The 21,506-nt window shown below is 43.3% G+C and overlaps 1 protein-coding gene across 1 annotated transcript in view; it reads left to right on the forward strand.

Moving 5' to 3' along the window:
- Positions 1–21,506, forward strand: part of CORIN (corin, serine peptidase) — a 498,512-nt gene that overhangs the window by 402,828 nt on the left and 74,178 nt on the right. Inside the window, exons 14-16 of the mRNA XM_040418907.1 lie at positions 1,796–1,909; positions 1,998–2,108; positions 16,151–16,280. Coding sequence (XP_040274841.1) covers positions 1,796–1,909; positions 1,998–2,108; positions 16,151–16,280 — 355 coding nt within the window. The remainder of the gene's footprint in view (positions 1–1,795; positions 1,910–1,997; positions 2,109–16,150; positions 16,281–21,506) is intronic.

Genomic DNA, 21,506 nt, shown 5'->3' on the forward strand with positions numbered 1-21,506 from the left:
AATTATCTGTCTAAAGGTTCACATACGTTTGCCACTCACAGAAATGTGATATTGGATCATTTTCCTCAGTAAATAAATGACCAAGTTGAATATTTTTTAGTTATTTGTTTGATTTTGTTATTTTTATCTACTTTAGACCTAGTTTTAGGTCAAATATATGCAGAAATACAAAAAATTCGGAAGGGTTCACAAACTATCAAGCACAACTGTATATGCTATATGTCTACACAGCATGCAAACAATATATATGCATGTGGCTACTTTTCATCCTCTACAGGATACATATTTTCAGATGTGTCTATAAACCTTGCTCCCGGGAAGATAATCAAATTTAGTTTGCTTCTGCTTCCCCTTCTAATCAATTTTTATCAATTTCTATAAATATGGAAGAGGAAAGAGGCTGGTAATTTTCTATTGTCATCATGACATTACTCTGACCATGGCAAGAAGTTCTGCAGAGATGTTTGCTGCTCACGGCTCAAGGTCTTATTATTATTCCATGTACTGTATGCATGCTCGATATTGGAATAGCTCTTTCATACAGTTCTATCTTGTATAAATTGGAGATATTGGCTCTGTCTCAGTTACCATAAAAGGATCCAATAAATTTCTATCTAATTCTACTACATGTAATATAATATGTAGAAGTTGCAAAACAGTACTATAAAAATACAATTATGCCTGGCTATAGTAGCAAGGTGCAAAAACTGAACTTACATTTCCATTATTATATTTGTTGCTGTTTTTGTTTTATATAAAAATGATTTAAAGGACAATATGAACAATTCTTTACCCATACATACTTTCTATTGGTTTCTATTATTGTTTTTCTTTAAAGGGACTGCCCAGTTTAATGTATTTGATTGTAAAATAGGAGTTCATACAGTTTTATATGTACATTGTACAGTTTATCTAATTCTGCTCACATGCACAATGACGCCAGCACCATCTTTATGGCATCATTTCAGCAATCTGAGCTTGATAAAGGCTTTCTCCCAGTTCTGCCTGAAACTTCGCATTTACTCCCAAGTATGAATAGCTTGTGTGGCATTTGTTCAATAAGTGCTGTCCCGTTATTGTGAATAAAATTGTGAAGACGCTAATCTTACTGCAGGAAGGATTACTTGGGATGGGCACCGTACAAGAGAAAGAGCCAGTGCCACTACACTGGTATAACAATGACATGGAGCAGAATTTTACATACATATAAAACTGTATGATCTCCTATTTTACAAACAAATACACTAAACTGGACAACCCCTTTTAAGCAAAACAATAATAGAAATAAAGGCAGCACTCCAGAGATGATCCTTTTTAAGCTGAATACAATGTTTTAACTGAAAACTTTATCTGTATTACTGGAGTAATCATCCATAGTGCAGGGAGAAAAAGTAACCATTGAATTTAATAACTTGAAATTCCCCTTTTAGCCGCATTCACCTCCACCAAAAGTTTCCCATAGCTGCAAATACAATTTGCACAGTTTGGAAGAGGAATTTTCCACCATTCCTCCCTGCAAATGTGTTTCAGTTCATTAATATTTCTGAGATGTCCTGCATGCAAATCCTTCTTCAGGCCGTGTCGCAGCATCTGAGGTCAGGACTCACACAAGTCTTCTTTTTCAACCATTTTTTAACATTGTCTTACTGCCTCTCCCATTACCTACCTGTTCAAGAAGTCACAGTCACACAGAGGTTCACTTTCTTTTTATTCCTGCACTGTGGATGTTGCGAAATATATATTATAGATTGTTATTGAAAGTCTTACTATGGTATAACATTTTTATTTTCTGAAGACTGCACAGAGAGAGGCCTATGGCAATGTCCAGGAAACAAGATGTGCATTAAACATTCCATGATCTGTGATGGCTTTCCAGATTGCATTGACGAGTTGGAGGAGAAAAACTGTTGTAAGTGTTGGATGCAGTCTATTTATTAACAATCTTATTTGCATTCACACAAGTTTGATATATGGATTGTTTTCCGTTGTTTTTCTAGCATCCTGCACGCAAGATGAGCTTGAATGTGCTAATCATGAGTGTGTCTCAGGGGATAGGTGGTGTGATGGGAGAGTCGATTGTACAGACAGCTCTGATGAATGGAATTGTGGTAAGTAGAGTTTAGATCAGTTATTAATAAAGTATTTTCAGCCTATTTCGACTTGTCTCTGTCATTTGCAATACGTTCCCAATACCAATGCCATGATGACATAATCTGAAGTAAGGTAATCTTAATAGAGTTGCTCAGGATTAAAAAAAAAACCTCAAAGCTGTAATGGAATAAGTAAGGAAACTAAAATGATATTGGAAAATGTGGCAAAACTATTGGCTTTAGAGAAGAATGAATCAATTCTAAACTAATAAGATGTGTCTCCTTCCAAACCGAACCAACGCTTTTGTGATTCACCTTGGATGAATCACGCAAAACTGCACCATTTGACTTTTAAAATTCAGTATCAAGGTAAACAGGGCAGGAAGATAAAGACAGAAGATCACATGACCCCATGCGGAGCCTGACAGCCAATCAGTAGAAAGGATATTGGCTAGTGGTCAGGCTCTATGGTAGCTCTGAAGCATAGACGCCATGGTGAGCTCAGCTACTGATGTGACCATGACGTGTCTGTCCTACCTGCAATAGAGAAACAAGAAGACAGCCATTTTAAGGTCTTGCAGGGACAGTTTAAGTATTGTGCAGAAAATATACTTAGATTGAATTGCTAGGTAGAAAGTCAGATTTTATCATTAGGGACAACATAGGAGTAGTGTTGATCGAGCACCAAAGTGCTCGAGTGCTCTGGTGCTCGAGTAGAACACTTTGGGATGCTCGGGTGCTCTACAGAGTAGTGATGAGCGGCAGGGGCAATATTCGAATTTGCGATATTTAGCAAATATTTGGTAGAATATTCGTGATACATTCGAGAATTCAAGATTATTTTCTTGATCGCGAAAAATCGGCAATGTAATATTCACGTAAGGCACTCGAAATACAGGCATGGGTCAGTATAGCTATATTTTTCAAGCTGCTAGAAAAGACTGGAGAAAATGGTTGGCACAGCAGAACATTACAATAGCTTTGTATGCAGATAGAGTGCTCCAATATACACTGCCTGTCCCAAAAAAAAAAGTCGCCACCTGGATTTAACTAAGCAAATAGGTATGAGCCTCCTATTGGATAATTACTGCATGGGCTATTATCTTTTAGCTGGCAACAATTATTTAACCCCAACCGTTGCAATGAGTTGCTTCTCCATTCTTAAACAACCATGTCGAAAGACACATCTCGTGGTCGTGGAAAAGATGTTAGTCTGTTTGAGAAGGGTCAAATCATTGGCATGCATCAAGCAGAGAAAACATCTAAGGAGAGTGCAGAAACTACTAAAATTGGGTTAAGAACTGTCCAACGCATTATTAAAAACTGGAAGGATAGTGGGGACCCATTGTATTCGAGGAAGAAATGTGGCGGGAAAAAAATTCTGAATGATCGTGATCCGTGATCTCTTAAACGTTTGGTGAAATCAAATCGAAGAAAAACAACAGTAGAACTCAAGCCTATGTTTAATAGTGAAAGTAAGAGCATTTCCACATGCACAATGCGAAGGGAACTCAAGGGATTGGGACTGAACAGCTGTGTAGCCGTAAGAAAACCACTAATCAGTGAGGCAAACCAGAAAAAAAGGCTTTGATTTGCTAGGGAGCATAAATATTGGACTCTGGAGCAATGGAAGAAGGTCATGTGGTCTGATGAGTCCAGATTTACCCTGTTCCAGAGTGATGGGCGCATCAGGGTAAGAAGAGAGGCAGATAAGTGATGCACCCATCATGCCTAGTGCCTACTGTACAAGCCTGTGGGGGCAATGCTATGATCTGGGGTTGCTGCAGTTGGTCAGGTTTAGGTTACACAACAGTATGTACTCCAAGAATGAGGTCAGCTGACTACCTGAACATACTGAATGACCAGGTTATTCCATCAATGGATTTTTTCTTGCCTGATGACACGGGCATATTCCAAGATGACAATGCCAGGATTCATCGGGCTCAAATTGTGAAAGAGTGGTTCAGGGAGCATGTGACATCATTTTCACACATGGATTGGCCACCACAGAGTCCAGACCTTAACTCCATTGAGAATCTTTGGGATGTGCTGGAGAAGGCTTTGAGCAGCAGTCAGACTCTACCATCATCAATGCAAGATCTTGGTGGAAAATGAATGCAACACTGGATGGAAATAAATCTTGTGACATTGCAGAAGCTTAACGAAACAATGCCACAGCGAATGCGTGCCGTAATCAGAGCTAAAGGCGGTCCAACAAAATATTAGAGTACCAACTTTTTTTGGGACAGGCAGTGCATTTGCGATTGCGTAATCGGCACTAATGATGCAAATATTTTGGTGCAATACGTGCAACTTCACATTTTAACAGGTCTGACTACTTATTAGTGATTGGTGCACTAAGTATTGTTGTGAACTTGGACATCACAGCACTATGTATGTATGTATGTATGTAGCATACATACATACATACAGCACTATGTATGTAGCATGTATGTATGGACAGCAGAACCTATCAGCTACACTATATCACTATCTAACCTACAGTTGTGGACAAAAGTTTTGAGAATTACATAAATATTGGAAATTGGAAAAGTTGTTGCTTAAGTTTTTATAATAGCAATTTGCATATACTCCAGAATGTTATGAAGAGTGATCAGATGAATTGCATAGTCCTTCTTTGCCATGAAAATTAACTTAATCCCCAAAAAACCTTTCCACTGCATTTCATTGCTGTCATTAAAGGACTTGCTGAGATCATTTCAGTAATCGTCTTGTTAACTCAGGTGAGAATGTGGACGAGCACAAGGCTGGAGATCATTATGTCAGGCTGATTGGGTTAAAATGGCAGACTTGACATGTTAAAGGAGGGTGATGCTTGAAATTTTTGTTCTTCCATTGTTAACCATGGTGACCTGCAAAGAAACGCGTGCAGCCATCATTGCGTTGCATAAAAATGGCTTCACAGGCAAAGATATTGTGGCTACTAAGATTGCACCTCAATCAACAATTTATAGGATCATTAAGAACTTCAATGAAAGAGGTTCAATTCTTGTTAAGAAGGCTTCGGGGCGTCCAAGAAAGTCCAGCAAGCGCCAGGATCGTCTACCAAAGAGGATTCAGCTGCGGGATCGGAGTGCCACCAGTGCAGAGCTTGCTCAGGAATGGCAGCAGGCAGGTGTGAGCGCATCCGCATGCACAGTGAGGCGAAGACTTTTGGAAGATGGCCTGGTGTCAAGAAGGGCAGCAAAGAAGCCACTTCTCTACAGAAAAAACATCAGGGGCAGATTGATCTTCTGCAGAAAGTATGGTGAATGGACTGCTGAGGACTGGGGCAAAGTCATATTCTCCGATGAAGCCTCTTTCCGATTGTTTGGGGCATCTGGAAAAAGGCTTGTCCGGAGAAGAAAAGGTGAGCGCTACCATTAGTCCTGTGTCATGCCAACAGTAAAGCATCCTCAGACCATTCATGTATGGGGTTGCTTCTCATCCAAGGGAGTGGGCTCACTCACAATTTTGCCTAAAAACCCAGACATGAATAAAGAATGGTACCAAAACACCCTCCAACAGCAACTTCTTCCAACAATCCAACAACAGTTTGGTGAAGAACAATGCGTTTTCCAGCACGATGGAGCACCATTCTTTATAAGGCAAAAGTGATAACTAAGTGGCTCGAGGACCAAAACGTTGACATTTTGGCTCCATGGCCTGGAAACTCCCCAGATCTTAATCCCATCGAAAACTTGTGGTCAATTCTCAAGAGGCGGGTGGACAAACAAAAACCCACTAATTCTGACAAACTCCAAGTAGTGATTATGAAAGAATGGGTTGCTATCAGTCAGGAATTGGCCCAGAAGTTGATTGAGAGCATGCCCAGTCGAATTGCAGAGGTCCTGAAAAAGAAGGGCCAACACTGCAAATACTGACTCTTTGCATAAATGTCATGTAATTGTCGATAAAAGCCTTTGAAACGTATGAAGTGCGTGTAATTATATTTCACTACATCACAGAAACAACTGAAACAAAGATCTAAAAGCAGTTTAGCAGCAAACTTTGTGAAAACTAATATTTTTGTCATTCTCAAAACTTTTGGCCACGACTGTACACTGACTATCTCCCACTAACTATCTGTAATATATATATATATATATATATATATATATATATATATAAAAAGCTAACTAACTAACTAACTATCTAATGTAATGACACATGAAAGCAGAGAGCACAGCAATAACACTGCTGCCTCTCTCAGATCTGCAAAATACTGCATACAAGGGCTGCTGGAGAGGTTCTTATATAGTAAGGGGTAGACAACTTTTCTATTGGTTGCTAGGGATGTTGCTAAGCTCAGACAAAGACATTGCAGACTTCTCGTTGGCCCACAAGCAAGAAGGGAGGTTACTAATGGAAAAAAAATATAGAATATTCAAAATTCCGAATATACACTCACCTAAAGAATTATTAGGAACACCTGTTCTATTTCTCATTAATGCAATTATCTAGTCAACCAATCACATGGCAGTTGCTTCAATGCATTTAGGGGTGTGGTCCTGGTCAAGACAATCTCCTGAACTCCAAACTGAATGTCAGAATGGGAAAGAAAGGTGATTTAAGCAATTTTGAGCGTGGCATGGTTGTTGGTGCCAAACGGGCCGGTCTGAGTATTTCACAATCTGCTCAATTACTGGGATTTTCACGCACAACCATTTCTAGGGTTTACAAAGAATGGTGTGAAAAGGGAAAAACATCCAGTATGAGGCAATCCTGTGGGCAAAAATGCCTTGTGGATGCTAGAGGTCAGAGGAGAATGGGCCGACTGATTCAAGCTGATAGAAGAGCAACGTTGACTGAAATAACCACTCGTTACAACCGAGGTATGCAGCAAAGCATTTGTGAAGCCACAACACGCACAACCTTGAGGCGGTTGAGCTACAACAGCAGAAGACCCCACTGGGTACCACTCATCTCCACTACAAATAGGAAAAAGAGGCTACAATTTGCACGAGCTCACCAAAATTGGACTGTTGAAGACTGGAAAAATGTTGCCTGGTCTGATGAGTCTCGATTTCTGTGGAGACATTCAAATGGTAGAGTCCGAATTTGGCGTAAACAGAATGAGAACATGTATCCATCCTCTGATGGCTACTTCGAGCAGGATAATGCACCATGTCACAAAGCTCGAATCATTTCAAATTGGTTTCTTGAACATGACAATGAGTTCACTGTACTAAAATGGCCCCCACAGTCACCAGATCTCAACCCAATAGAGCATCTTTGGGATGTGGTGGAACGGGAGCTTCGTGCCCTGGATGTGCATCCCTCAAATCTCCATCAACTGCAAGATGCTATCCTATCAATATGGGCCAACATTTCTAAAGAATGCTATCAGCACCTTGTTGAATCAATGCCACGTAGAATTAAGGCAGTTCTGAAGGCAAAAGGGGGTCCAACACCGTATTAGTATGGTGTTCCTAATAATTCTTTAGGTGAGTGTATATCACTATATTCTAAATATTCTCAAATTCTCGAAGTGCCGATATTCGCGAATAATATTCGTGATTCGAATATTTGTGATCAACACTACTACAGAGCACCAGAGCACAATGGAAGTCAATGGGAGTACCCGAGCATTAAACCAGGCACCCCCTGCTCTGAAGAGTGGAGGATGTCTGGTTCACAGGAAAAGGTCAGAAATTGATGGAAACACCACTGAAATAGTTCGGGAACAGCATGGGGAGGATGTCTGGCTGCATCTTGGACTCCCAGGTCGCTGCTGGGAACGATGTTGTCCGAGTAGTATGCCACTTTTACAGACTGACAATAATAATACGCACAAAACCAAAGATAAAATCGATTTTAGAGGAAAAATTGTTAGGAAACATTCTTTCCTGTATATTTACTATATAAAGTTCAAGTGCTGCGAAAAATTACAAGGAAGAGGCACTCCGATACAACCTGTATATCACATAAAGGAGGACCTCATTCACATTGTGGTACAATTGTTCAGGTAGTGGGACTCCTACACTCATAAAGCCTATGCACTAAGTGAAAGGGCTGCCAAAAATTACAAGAAACCGGCACTCCAATACACCCTTTATAAAACATAAAGGAGGGCATCATACACACCCTTGAAAAATTATGATTGATGGCCTGCTGGTAACCCTCAAAAACATTAGAAGCAAGGGCCTGCTGTTGACCCTCTAAAACATTAGGGGCGAGGGCCTGCTGCTGATCTGAACATCTAAAACATTATGAGTAAGGGTCTGCTGCTAAGCTCACCCTCTAAAACATTAGGGGCGAGGGCCTGCTGCTGATCTGACCATCTAAAACATTATGGGCGAGGACCTGCTGGTGACCCTCTAAAACATTAGGGGTGAGCGTCTGCTGCTGAGCTGACCCTCTAAAACATTAGGAGCCAGGGCAGCCTAATAAGCATGTTGATATGATGGAAGAGGAGAAGGACGAGAAAAGGAAGATTGAACCATATACCCTTTTTTTGTGGTGGAAGGGGTGTATGGGAATGCAGTGTATTCAATACACCATAAAAGCCACATTTAAAGTGCCTTTATGTTCAGCCGCTTCCCTCTGGTGGAGTAGAGAAGTCAGGGGCAATCCAGGCCTTGTTCATTTTGATAAGAGTCAACCTGTCAGCATTTTCAGTTGACAGGCGGATGCGCTTATCAGTTATTATGCTCCCAGCAGCCCTAAATACCTGCTCTGACAAAATGCTGGCCAGCACCTCCAAGGTGTAGTGCGCCAGTTCATGCCACGTGTCCAGCTTTGACACCCAATAGTTGTAAGGCAGAGAGGGATAACTGAGGGACACTGACACAGTCTGCTACGTACTCCTTCACCATCTTCCAAAACGTTTCCCTCCTTGTAACACTAGGCCGCGCATCAGGGTGAGGTTGTTGGCAGGGTGTCATGAAACTGTCCCAGGCCTTGGAAAGTATTGCCCTGCCTCTGTTGGAACTGCTGTGTGTTCCCCTCATCTCCCCTCCTCGTTTGCCCAAGGAACTAAGTTCTCTGCCGCCAGCGTTGTGAGCTGGAAATTTTTGGAGCAATTTTTCCACAAGGACCTTCTGGTATTGCGCCATTTTGCTAGTCCTCTCCACCCACCACAGGAATGAGAGATGAGAAGTTCTCTTTGTAGCGGGGGTCGAGAAGGGTGAACAACCAGAAATTGGTGTTGGCCAAAATGCGTATAACACGAGGTTCACTGAAAAGGCAGCATAATATAAAGTCAGCCATATGTGCCAGAGTCCCAACAGACAAGACTTCGCTGTCCTCATCAGGAGGATGACTCTTAATCTTCTCATCCTCTTGCTCCTCTTCGGCCCTTCCACGCTGAACAGATGGAATAAACCTGTTATGGGTACTACCCTCTGTAGCAGAGGCAACCGTCTCCTGCTCCTCATCATTATCCAATTCGTGCTGAGAAGACGAACTGAGAGTGGTCTTTCTATCACCATGTATACTGTCTTCCCCCATTTCCACCTCTTCCACATGCAAAGCTTCCGCCTTCAATGTGAGCAGCGAGCGTTTCAGTAGACACAGAAGTTGGATGGTTACGCTGATAATAGCGGTATCGCCGCTCACTATCTGTGTTGATTCCTCAAAGTTGTGTAAAACCTCACAGAGGTCAGACATCCATGCCCACTCGTCGCTTGTGAAGAGCGGAAGATGACTGGAAAGGCGACGACCATGTTGCAGCTGGTATTCCACTACTGCCCTCTGCTGCTCACAAAACCTGGCCTACATGTGGAACGTGGAGTTCCAGCGCACAACAGTTGGTGAGCTGGCCATTGCAAGCGCTGCTGCAGCGTTGCCAGACCGGCAGCAGCTGTAGAAGACTTTTGGAAATGGGCACACATGCGGCACACCTTCACCAGTAGCTCAGGCAAATTGGGATAGGTTTTGAGAAACCGCTGAAAAGCTAAGTTGAACACGCGGGCTAGGCATGGTATGTGTGTGAGCTTGTCAAGCTCCAAAACCGCCATCAAGTTACGGCGATTATCAGACACAACCATGCCTGGTTGTAGGTTCAGTGGCGAGAGCCACAGCTCAGTCTGGTCCCTTATCCCCTGCCACAGCTCTGCGGCGGTGTGCTGTTTGTCACCTAAGCAAATTAGTTTCAGCACGACCTGTTGCCGCTTCCCCACTGCAGTGCTACATTGCTTCCAGCTACTGACTGATGGCTGACTGGTGCTGCAAGATGAGAATTCAGAGGTGGAAGTAGAGTAGGAGGTGGAGGAGGAGAAGAGGGGGTTGCAGCCACTAATGTAGGTGGTGGCGGAAATCCTGATGGAAGTAGGGCCCGCAATCCTTGGCATCGGTAGCACCTGTGCCATGCCAGGGTATGACTCGCTCCCGGCCTCCACAATGTTCACCCAGTATGCCGTCAGGGAAATGTAGCGTCCCTGGCCAAAAGCAATTGTCCATGTGTCAGTCGTTAAGTTGACCTTTATAATAACTGGGTTGGTCAGAGCACAGGTGATGTTACGGGACACATGCTGGTATAAGGCGGGGATGGCACACCGGGAAAAATGGGGACTGAGTAGTGAGAGACAGCCACCGCCATCAGGCTGCGGAAAGCCTCAGTGTCCACAAGTCTAAATGGCAACATTTCCAGGGCCAGCAATTTGGAAAGGTGCGCATTTAGTGCTATGGCCTGTGGGTGGGTGGCTGGGTATTTGCACTTTCGTTCAAAGGCCTGGGGTATCTATACACTGCGCTGGGACACAGAAGTGGATGTGTTAGCTGATGGTGCTTGCGAAGGTCCAGGTGAATGGCTGGAGGCATCCGGGCCTGCGTCTTGGACAGGGGATTGACCAGCACGTAACACAGGGGAAGATGAGGCAGTGGTGTGACCCGCAGACACTGATTGTGGACCCAGGCGTTCGATCCACCTATTAGGGTGCTTTGATGCCATGTGGCGGATCATGCTGGTGGTGGCGAGGTTGCTAGTGTTCACGCCCCTGCTCATTTTGGTACAGCACAGGTTGCAAATGACAATTCTTTTATCGTCCGCACTTTCCTCAAAAAAGCGCCAGACTGTGGAACACCTACCACTTGGCAAGAGAGATTGCCGCAAGGGGGTGCTCCGGGGAACAGTTGCGGGCCTGTTTGGTGTGGCCTGCCTTCTCGCTTTTGCCACCCCACTGCCTCTTCCAGCCTGTTGCGGTGATGCATATCCCTCCCCTGTATACTGCTGTCCTTGTTCAGCTTGCCACCTTCCCAGGTTGGGTCAGTGACTTCATCGTCCACCACCTTATCTTCCACTCTCTCACTATGGTCATCCTCCTGACTTGTTGACCTAACAAGATCCTCACTTATTGACAACTGTGTCTCATCCTCATCATCAACCTCTTGAGACACTAAATGCCGTTTACTTATTGGCAACTGCGTCTCATCATCATCATCCACCTCGTGAAACACTAATTGCCGTTCCCCACTGTCATCTGATTCTGACTGTGGATGCTTAAGAGTTTGGGAATCAGTGCACAAGATCTCCTCATGTCCTTCTTGAAGCAGGCTTGGCGAGAGGCCCAAATCAAGGAATGACGATGAAAAGAGCTCCTTGGAATATCCGAGTGTGGGATCACTTGTTTGCCAAGACTCTTCATGGTGGGAGAAAGGAGTATCAGGGTGAGGATTCTGTCGACCAGACTTTTGGCTACTGAGACTGGACTTTGTGGAAGACAGGGTGGTGCTTAAACCGACTGGAAGCATTATCTGTTGCAATCCAACCGACCACCTGGTCACACTGGTCTGACTTCGGGAGTGGTGTCCTGCACCGCCCTGCAAACTGGGACATGAAGCTAGGTATCGTGGATGAGTGTGTTTTTTGTGCTCTGGCAGCAGGCACAGTTTCACCGTGCCCAGGGCCACGGCCTCTGCATGTACCATCAGCAGCACGGCCACTTCCCCAAAAGCAGGGAAAAAATTACACTGAATGTCACTGATATTTAGGAAGCACAAACGTCATACAGGAGATGTAGCGCAGGTAATGTCGCTGTCATCAGCGGCTAAGAAAATATTACACTGAATGTCACTGATATTTAGGATGTGCAAACGTCATACAGGAGATGTAGCACAGGTAATGTCGATGTCAGCAGCAGCCAAACAATTGCGCTAATTGTCACAGATATTTAGGATGCGCAAATGTAACACAACAGATATAGCAGAGGTTGTGTCACTGTCAGCAGCGGCCAAACAATCGCACGCAATTTAGCGCAGGTTGCGCTAATAATATACATTGCAGCCAGAAAAAACAATAGTCCTTAAAAGGACTTTTGGGTCTCTAACACCTTTCAACACTAAACCCTGTTTAAAAAAAAAATCTGTCCCTTCTGTTGCAGCTCGCCCTGACTGAGCTACAGTGGATATAAAAAGTCTACACACCCCTGTTAAAATGTCAGGTTTCTGTGATGTAAAAAAATGAGACAAAGATAAATCATTTCAGAACTTTTTCCACCGTTAATGTGACCTATAAACGGTACCACTCAATTAAAAAACAAACTGAAATCTTTTAGGTGGAGGGAAGAAAGCAATAAAAACTAAAATAATGTGGTTGCATAAGTGTGCACACCCTCTTATAACTGGGGATGTAGCTGTATTCAGAATTAAGCAATCACATTCAAAATCATGTTAAATAGGAGTCAGCATACACCTGCCATCATTTAAAGTGCCTCTGATTAACCCCAAATAAAGTTTAGCTGCTCTAGTTGGTCTTTCCTGAAATTTTCTTAGTCGCATCCCACAGCAAAAGCCATTGTGCACAGAAAGCTTCCAAAGCATCAGAGGGATCTCATTGTTAAAAGGTATCAGTCAGGAGAAGGGTACAAATTAATTCCCAAGGCATTAGATATACCATGGAACACAGTGAAGACAGTCATCATCAAGTGGAGAAAATATGGCACAACAGTGACATTATGAAGAACTGGAAAATAAATATGTTCAGGAGCAGCACAACATGCGGCTTGTGTAGAGCAAAATGGTGTTCGGCCGAACATGCTCGCCCAACACTACATAGGAGCGGTTAGTGTACTGTGTGTCTTATTGTCATAATAGCTGGACCTGTTGATAACTTCATGTGTTGTACTGCACAAGACACTTGAGCTTTTAAATAGACAGTACTCTTTTTCTGGGCAAAAACATGTTGCAGAGCTTCTACAGTTCATAAGTGGTTTTTTTAGGCATGTTTCCTAGCATCACCAGTTGCATGTCGCTCCATAAGATGAGCAATTGCACCTTTTTTTCCCCCCCAAAGACCTGTTGCAGTTTTTGAGGTATAGTGTGGGCGCTGGCAGGGGACGTTCAATTGGGCCTGTATTTTTTACCAAATAACCTGTTGCAATTTTTCTAATGTTCATAAATGTGTAATTAAGTGTGTGTATAAACACAGACAAGCATCTGCCCCTGTTAGACATAATTGTTTTACTTATTGCTCAGAAAAAGAAACACCATATGCTTTTAAACACCATCTCCCCCAATAAGGAACATTTATAGTTTTGAAAAACATGAAAAACCCAAAAGCACAGTGAGGGACATTTATTAAGCTCTTTACACCACTATTGTGGCATAATTTTTTTCTGATTATGGAGCACGCCATGTGTGCACCTTAATTTGGGACTTTTTGAGCTTCTCAACACTTTTCTAAAGTGCGGAGAAAAGGGGGAGTAGTTTAGTGGAATTGGGCGTGGCTTCGTGATCCATGCCTCATTTACTATAACTTTCGCCAGAAAGTAGCAGAAGTTATAGGTGAAGTCTACGCCAGCCTGTAGCTGGCTTAGAAATCAGTTACCGGAGCACAGGAGGGCAGAGATGCGCCTACTTTGTTAAGAGGCTTCTGCCTCTTAATAAATTAGGCGCATCTCATGCCAGTGCAAGCAAATTAAGACTGTTTTTAAACAGTCCCGCCCCCATCACCTAGGAGACGAGGGCGCTGCATGCTCGCTCCTGTACAGAGGCAGGGGGCCGTGTGCGCTGTGGAGCGCTTCGCCGGCGCCCCGTGACAGAGGGAAGGCAGTAGAGGAGAACTTCTAGATTTAGCCCTTCACTCACTATCAGCAATTTTTCCCTGGTTGAATCTGATAGTCATGTCTTTTTTAAATGTACTATGTAAATATGTAAATTTGAACGGGATTTTCCAAGACTCTAATTTATGGTGTGTCCTAGAATAAGCCATCAATATCAGATTCATGAAGGTCCAGCTCTCAGCACCCCCAAGGAGGCATAGCTCCATACTATTTCTTTGTGGCGATGCCTAGTATTGCAGCTCAGTCCGATTGATATGAATAGGACTAAGCAGCTGTGAGTTGCAATACCAAGCACAGTTACTACAAAAGGTATGGCGCTGTGCTTGGTACATAATGAAAGGGATGGGGCACTCCCCTTCATTAATGACACCAAGGTCCTTTGGCGTCTAATGGCTGTAGCAAACTTGAAGAATGGAAATCACAAAGCATCATTGTAAACTCACACCCGTTTACATGCTGCTCCTATCAGTCCCTGAGGAGCTAGCAGATCTAGCGAAATGCATAGGACTAAGCCAGGGGCATGATAGCTAGGGAGGATGAGGTTCCAGTGCCTGCCGGGGTCGCTCTTTTCAGAACGAGTGCTCCAACTGTGCCAGAGTCAGGCTAGTTTCTGAAAGCACTCAGCTAGTTGATAGGGTGATCCAGCAATAGAGGTCAGCACTAAACAAATGAATACCTAACTACTAAAACGGGTTAATATGTGGTCTGGGCATGAAGAATGTGAAAAATGCACCAGAAACATACAAAGATATTAGCCATATGTTTATAGCGTGTATAGTAAACGTGTTAATTTTAACCGCAATTATTAAAGGTTTATTTTTAAGCTATTCGTCTGTCTTGGCTGAGAAACCCCCTTTTACACCTTAGTGACCACCCATATGCCTTTCTACAGCGGTCACTAAGGGGCCTTAGGCTGGGTCGGCGCTTTTTTACAGCAGGAGTGCCGATCCGGGCTGTTCAACACTTTACATACGGCGGGCAATGGCGCCCGCCGCATGTAAAGTGCTGACAGAGGGAGCGGACTCCCTCTGTCTCCCACCGCCACCCCACAAATGTGATCGCTTGGTGCCGATGTGTGTGAAGGCTGGCTGAGTGTAGGCCATAGACCAGCCTTGAGTAATTTCCAGCAGGCTGCACCTCTCTGGCACAGCCTGCTGGTCAATGTCAGAATAGCACAGACATTAAAATGCAAAGCACTATAGGGATAATGCGTTGCATTTTAAAATCAATCAGAATGTTGTCTGTTATAGTCTTCTTGTGGGACTATTAAGTGGTAAAAAAAACAACAACAGTTATTCAATAAAAAAATAACGCTTTTTTTCCATTGAAAATACGCTTTTCAATAAAAAAAATAGCAAAAATAAAAATCTCCCCCATATGTTTGGTATAGACAGAATTTCTAATTTATTCTTAGTTGCCACCGAAATCTTTTTATAACAAGCGATCAAAAAGCGCCATTTATTCCAAAATGATACCAATGAAAAATACAAGTTGTCCCGCAAAAAATCAAGCACCCACAGAACTCCATAGAAAGAAAAATAGAAAAAGTTATGGGTCTTTGGAAGCGGCAATGCAAAAACTTTTTTTTCTTAAAATTGCAATTGGGTTTAATTGCAAAAAAGTTGGAAAGCGGAAAAAAAAACAATAAGTATTTGGTATTACAGTAATCGTAGTGATCCAGAGAATAAAGATATTATGTTATTTATATCGAAAAATGAACGCCATAAAATTTATAATGTAAAAACGCTGTGGCAGTATTGCTGTTTTTCCCATCTCCCTCCCAGAAAGAGTTAATAAAAGTTAATCAGAAAGTTATGTGTACCCCAAAATGGCCCCAATAAAAACTACAACTTGTCCCACAAAAAAACAAGCCCTCATAAAGCTATATAGACGTTAAAATAAAAAAGTTATAGCTCTTGGAAGGCAACGATGAAAAAAGGAAGAAAAACGCTTGGTCAGTAAGGCCCAAAACAGGCTGGTCACTAAAGAGTTAAGCAGTAGAAAGTAAATATGCAAATAAATTAAACTTTCATTGTTAATTGGTATTTTATTTTTCAGTTACTGCCTCCAACAATATAAGCTCATTGATGTCCCTGGTAATTCATAGAGCAGCATCTGACTACCAAGTGTGTGCTGATGAATGGGAAGAAGATTTATCTCAATGGGTCTGCAGGCAAATGGGTTTAGGGTAAGGTCAGTAGTTTGTAGTGATAATTAATACTATGGGTCATGACTTGTCTTAATAATACTTCCTCTTCAGAATTCACCCACTTTATTGAAATGTTTCATATTAATATTATAGAAGATCCAAGAACAATTATGTCTATTATATTGATGTTTTTCCTCTAGTAAATTCATATTTAACTCTAACTTTCTTTAAGTAAATTTGGTGGACATGTTCATGCTGTCTACAGTCTTCCCAAATGCAATACAATAAGCTTGATAGGTCAGAAGTAGTATAGGGAGAATAAGCCTTGGCGTTACAGTTTTCATAGTTTCTAATAAGGCATAACAGAAAATAACATTAAGTAGAATCCAGCAAAACGTGTCACTTGAAATGGTGAGATTATCCATTTTTGTGTGCTTGGCTTTCCCAAAGTCAATGAAAGGTGGCTGTGTCTGGTTCTGTACTATGTGCCACAACGAGTGATTAGTGAATGGATTCTAAATTAATCAAGTTCGACCTAATTTTGTATAAAAAATGTGAGTTACATTCAATTGGGGGCAAATTTTGGACAAAGAGAAAAAAGTTATAAAAAAGTGGAGAGAAAAAATACGAGCCCTATGAGACCTTAGTGTCATTCACAAATTTTCAGGGCAGTTGGAGCCCTTTCGATTTGAGTTGAATCGATTTGGACTTGAATGAAAGCAATTGACCAATTCTGCCAAATCGAACCAGAATAAAAAATTTTAGAGATTCACTCATCTTTAGTCGCAACTAGAGATGAGCAATTAAAAAAAATATATTTGCTTCAATCTGAATATATTTGCAGCGAATTTAGTTAAAAACCTGCTATTTCCTGGCTGCAGAGAGCCTTTGTAGTGGTGTAGAACACTGTGCCTTGCAGTAACACGCATAGGGAGTCTGCTTTGGTAGTGAAATAATACTGTGAGTCAGTATGACATGCAGATGACAGGCGTCGCTCTTAGAATCACTGCACACTTCACTTATTTGGGCAGTCACGGGGCCAAGACTGACCAAATAACTCAAGTATGAACTCAGCCTTACAGGTCGATGTTAGCGACAAGAAGAAGCGCACTCCTTTTACACCGTTAGCTGATTCCATATAGATGTCTACAGAAACTGTTCTATTAAGTGCTTATACAAGTAGAGCCTCCCTGAGAGTGGAGAGGGTGTCGGCAGTAAGTTTGTGTTGACGTCACTGATTATTTTGCCCTTCCTCTGATCTGTCAGAACAATAACCCCCAAAAAACGGATCCTGTCTGTTGAGCATCCGCCTTCACTCGGTCAGCATTTGGTCAGTAATCCATCAGCATTGCTGATGCCAAAAAAACAGGAGTGGATCCAAAACAGAGATGACACGGGAATGGAATATTTGCATGTCTTCTGTGTTTTGTACCCACTTCTGCTTTTGGCTACCAAATCATAAGCCAATTCTGATGGGACCATACAGACCTTACAGCTGCTACACAGAGAGGATCCGTTGTGCGTCTCATTTTTCCTTCCTTCTGACATATCAGAAGAAGGGTCAAATAAATGATGATGTCAGCCAAGCCAAAAAGGCTTAATAGTGGCCCAGTAAGTGAGGAGGGTGGAAACAGCATATGAAGTCCACAGAGTGGCCCTATGATATAGTGATGAGGTGTAGGCAGCATCAGGAGGCCACAGAGTGGCAAGGTGAAGATGGTGAGTGAAAGAAGGAGCACTTGGCATGATGTGTGGCATCAGGCGGGTGGCAGCATCAGAATAGTAGCTGAGGCAGGTAGCCAGAAGAAACTGATCTTTTTTGTCAAAGTGTTGGTCTGGCACCATGGATTATCTAGTTTGATGCATCAGGCATTGGCGAGTGGAAATCCTGTCTGATCCACGGCTGATTCATCTTGACAAAGGTCAGTCTCTCCACATTTAGGGTGGAAAGGTGAGTTCTCCTTGGGGTAACTATGGTCCCTGCCGCACTAAATACCCTCTCTGATGCCACACTACTGGCTGGGCAGGACAGCTTTTCCAGGGCAAACTCGGCCAGTTGCGACCACAAATCCAGTTTGGCTGTCCAGTAGTCCAGCGGATCTTCAATGACGGCTGGCAGGTTGCACTCCAAGTATGCCACCACCTGCTGGTTGAGGTTCTGCTCCACGTCTAGCTGCTGGTGAGTAGTTTCTTCACTAGACGGGTGGAGAGCCAGAAGTCATCCTTCTGCCGAATGGTGACAATTCGGCTGTCCCTATGCAAGCAAGTCAGCATGCAGAGGGCATTTGCGCAAGTGACTCAGAGGCACTCCCTGCCTCCATCTCCACTGCACGGTGTGTCTTGGTCCTCTGCCTTGTCTTCCTCATCACCCTGTAGCTCCTCCGGCTACTCCTGCTCCTCCACTCCTGTCACCTGTGTAGAAAAACCACCCATTTCACTACACATTGCTTGTGCTCCAATGTCCTCCTCCTCCAGTTCAGTCCCCACAGGGCTCATGTGGCCGTGAGATGTAGGCGCCACGTCTCCAGTCCCCTGACCAGCCAGATTTACCATCATCTGTTCCAGGACATGAAGCAGTGGAATGACATTGTTTATCCCGTAGTCCTGGCGACTGACAAATAATGTGTCCTCCTCAAAGTGCCTGAGCAAACGGCAGGTGTCACGTATGAGTTGCCACTGGCTGACATCGAAGTTACACAGGGGACTACCCCTGTCCACTTGGATCATCAAGAAATCATTGATGGCCTTTCTCTGTTCATATAGTTGGTCCAACATATGGAGGGTGGAATTCCAACGGGTGGAAACATCGCATATCAGCCTATGTTGCGCGATTCCGTTCTGCCGCTGCAGCTCAAGTAGGGTGTACTTGGCAGTGTACGAGTGGCTGAAGTGCATGCAAAGTTTCCTGGCCATTTTTAGGATGTTTTGCAGATGGGTGAAAGACTTCAGGAACCGCTCGACAACCATATTGAACACGTGTGCCATGCAGGGCGCATGGCTCAGCCCTTCTTGAGGCAGCACTGCCATCATGTTCTTTCCGTTGTCTGTCACCATGGTTCGGATTTTCAGTTGTCGCTGAGAAAGTCAGGATTCAATTTCTTGCTGAAGGACACAGAGCAGTTCCTCCCCTGTGTGACTCCATTCACCCAGGCAAACCAGATGCAGAATAGCGTGAGAGTGATGAGAGGGGTCGCACATGGCTTGCATACACTACATGCCTCTAATCTAACATAACATCTTGGATCTCTACATTAAAATAATGTATTTGCTATAAATCGCTAGAGGGGCATAGTTGGACACATTGACTTCACAAGAGATACAGAGCAGCGGAGTTTGCTTTGAAATAAAAAATTTCACTACTACGTAATTCGGCCCATACAGAAAAAGGAGGTGTACAATCACCCATCAATTTTCACAAAAAAAGCCTGTTTCACATAAAAAATTTCACCACTTCGTAATTCGGTCCATACCGTAAAAAGGGCTTTACCACATACAACTGCACCGCTGAACAGCAAATAGGCCCTTATTTTTTTCCACTTTTATACTACACAAGGCTTTTCAACATATAAGTGCAACGCTGAATGGTGAATATATTTTTCTTTTGCCTACGGAGTTCTTTTGTTATGGCTTTTCCACAGGAAGCAAGAATGTTAAGCACAATTCTGATGGAACTCCTGATCTTAAGAAACTGGACTTGGACTCCAAAGCATAGTCTCTCCTGTCATGTCTTGCGTGCTGTGGAGATCAAATGCAGACGGAGCAGATAAAAACACATGAATATTTTCAACTTAGGGCTCTTTCACACCTGCGTTCTTTTCTTCCGGCATAGAGTTCCGTCGTCGGGGCTCTATGCCGGAAGAATCCTGATCAGGATTATCCCCATGCATTCTGAATGGAGTGAAATCCGTTCAGGATGCATCAGGATGCCTTCAGTTCTGGAACGGAACGTTTTTTGGCCGGAGAAAATACCGCAGCATGCTGCGCTTTTTGCTCTGGCCAAAAATCCTAAAGACTTGCCGCAAGGCCGGATCCGGAATTAATGCCCATTGAAAGGCATTGATCCGGATCCGGACTTAAGCTAAACGTCGTTTCGGCGTATTGCCGGAGCCGACATTTAGCTTTTTTTTGAATGGTTACCATGGCTGCCGGGACGCTAAAGTCCTGGCAGCCATGGTAAAGTGTAGTGGGGAGCGGGGGAGCAGTATACTTACCGTCCGTGCGGCTCCCCGGGCGCTCCAGAGTGACGTCAGGGCGCCCCAAGCGCATGGATCACGTGATCGCATTGGACACGTCATCTATGCGCATGGGGCGCTCTGACGTCATTCTGGAGCGCCCCGGGAGCCGCACGGACTGTAAGTATACTGCTCCCCCGCTCCCCGCTCCTACTATGGCAACCAGGACTTTAATAGCGTCCTGGGTGCCATAGTAACACTGAAAGCATTTTGAAGACGGTTCCGTCTTCAAATGCTTTCAGTACACTTGCGTTTTTCCGGATCCGGAGTGTAATTCCGGCAAGTGGAGTACATGCCGGATCCGGACAACGCAAGTGTGAAAGAGGCCTTACTGAAGCTGCCTGATTTAATTGTGTATAGATGGTAAAGGCAAAGTCTGCTAATGTGTTGTCATCAGCGCTTTCATTATGTTTACTGCATGACACACAACAACGTAATTCGGTCCATAGAGCGAAAGGAGGTCTACAATCATGCATCAATGTTCCCGAAATAAGCCTGTTTCACATAAAAAATTTCACCACTGCGTAATTCAGTCCATACCGCAAAAGGGCTTTACCACATATAACTGCACAGCTGAATGGCAAATAGGCCCTTATTGTTTTCCACTTTTACACTACACAAGGCTTTTCAACATAGAAGTGCAACTCTGAACGGCGAAATATATTTTTCTTTTGCCACTAATACACGTCAGACAGGGCTTTAGAATATATAACTGCACCGCTGTACGGCAATTACAGGTAGGCCCTTATTTTTTACACTTTTACTCTACACAAGGCTTTTCAACATATAAGTACAACGCTGAACGGCGAATATATTTTTCTTTTGTCACTAAAACAGGGCAAAAAGGGCTTTACAACATATAAGTGCACGGCTGAGCAGCAAATATATTTTTTCTTTTTCCGCTAATACACGTCACAAAAGGCTTTACAACAGATAATTGCAGCGCTGGGCGGTAAATATATTTTTTCTTTTTCCGCTAATACACATAAAAAAAGGCTTTAGAACAGATAACTGCACCGCTGAGCGGTAAATA

Source organism: Bufo bufo, chromosome 2, assembly GCF_905171765.1.
Source record: "Bufo bufo chromosome 2, aBufBuf1.1, whole genome shotgun sequence".
Lineage (NCBI taxonomy): Eukaryota > Metazoa > Chordata > Amphibia > Anura > Bufonidae > Bufo > Bufo bufo.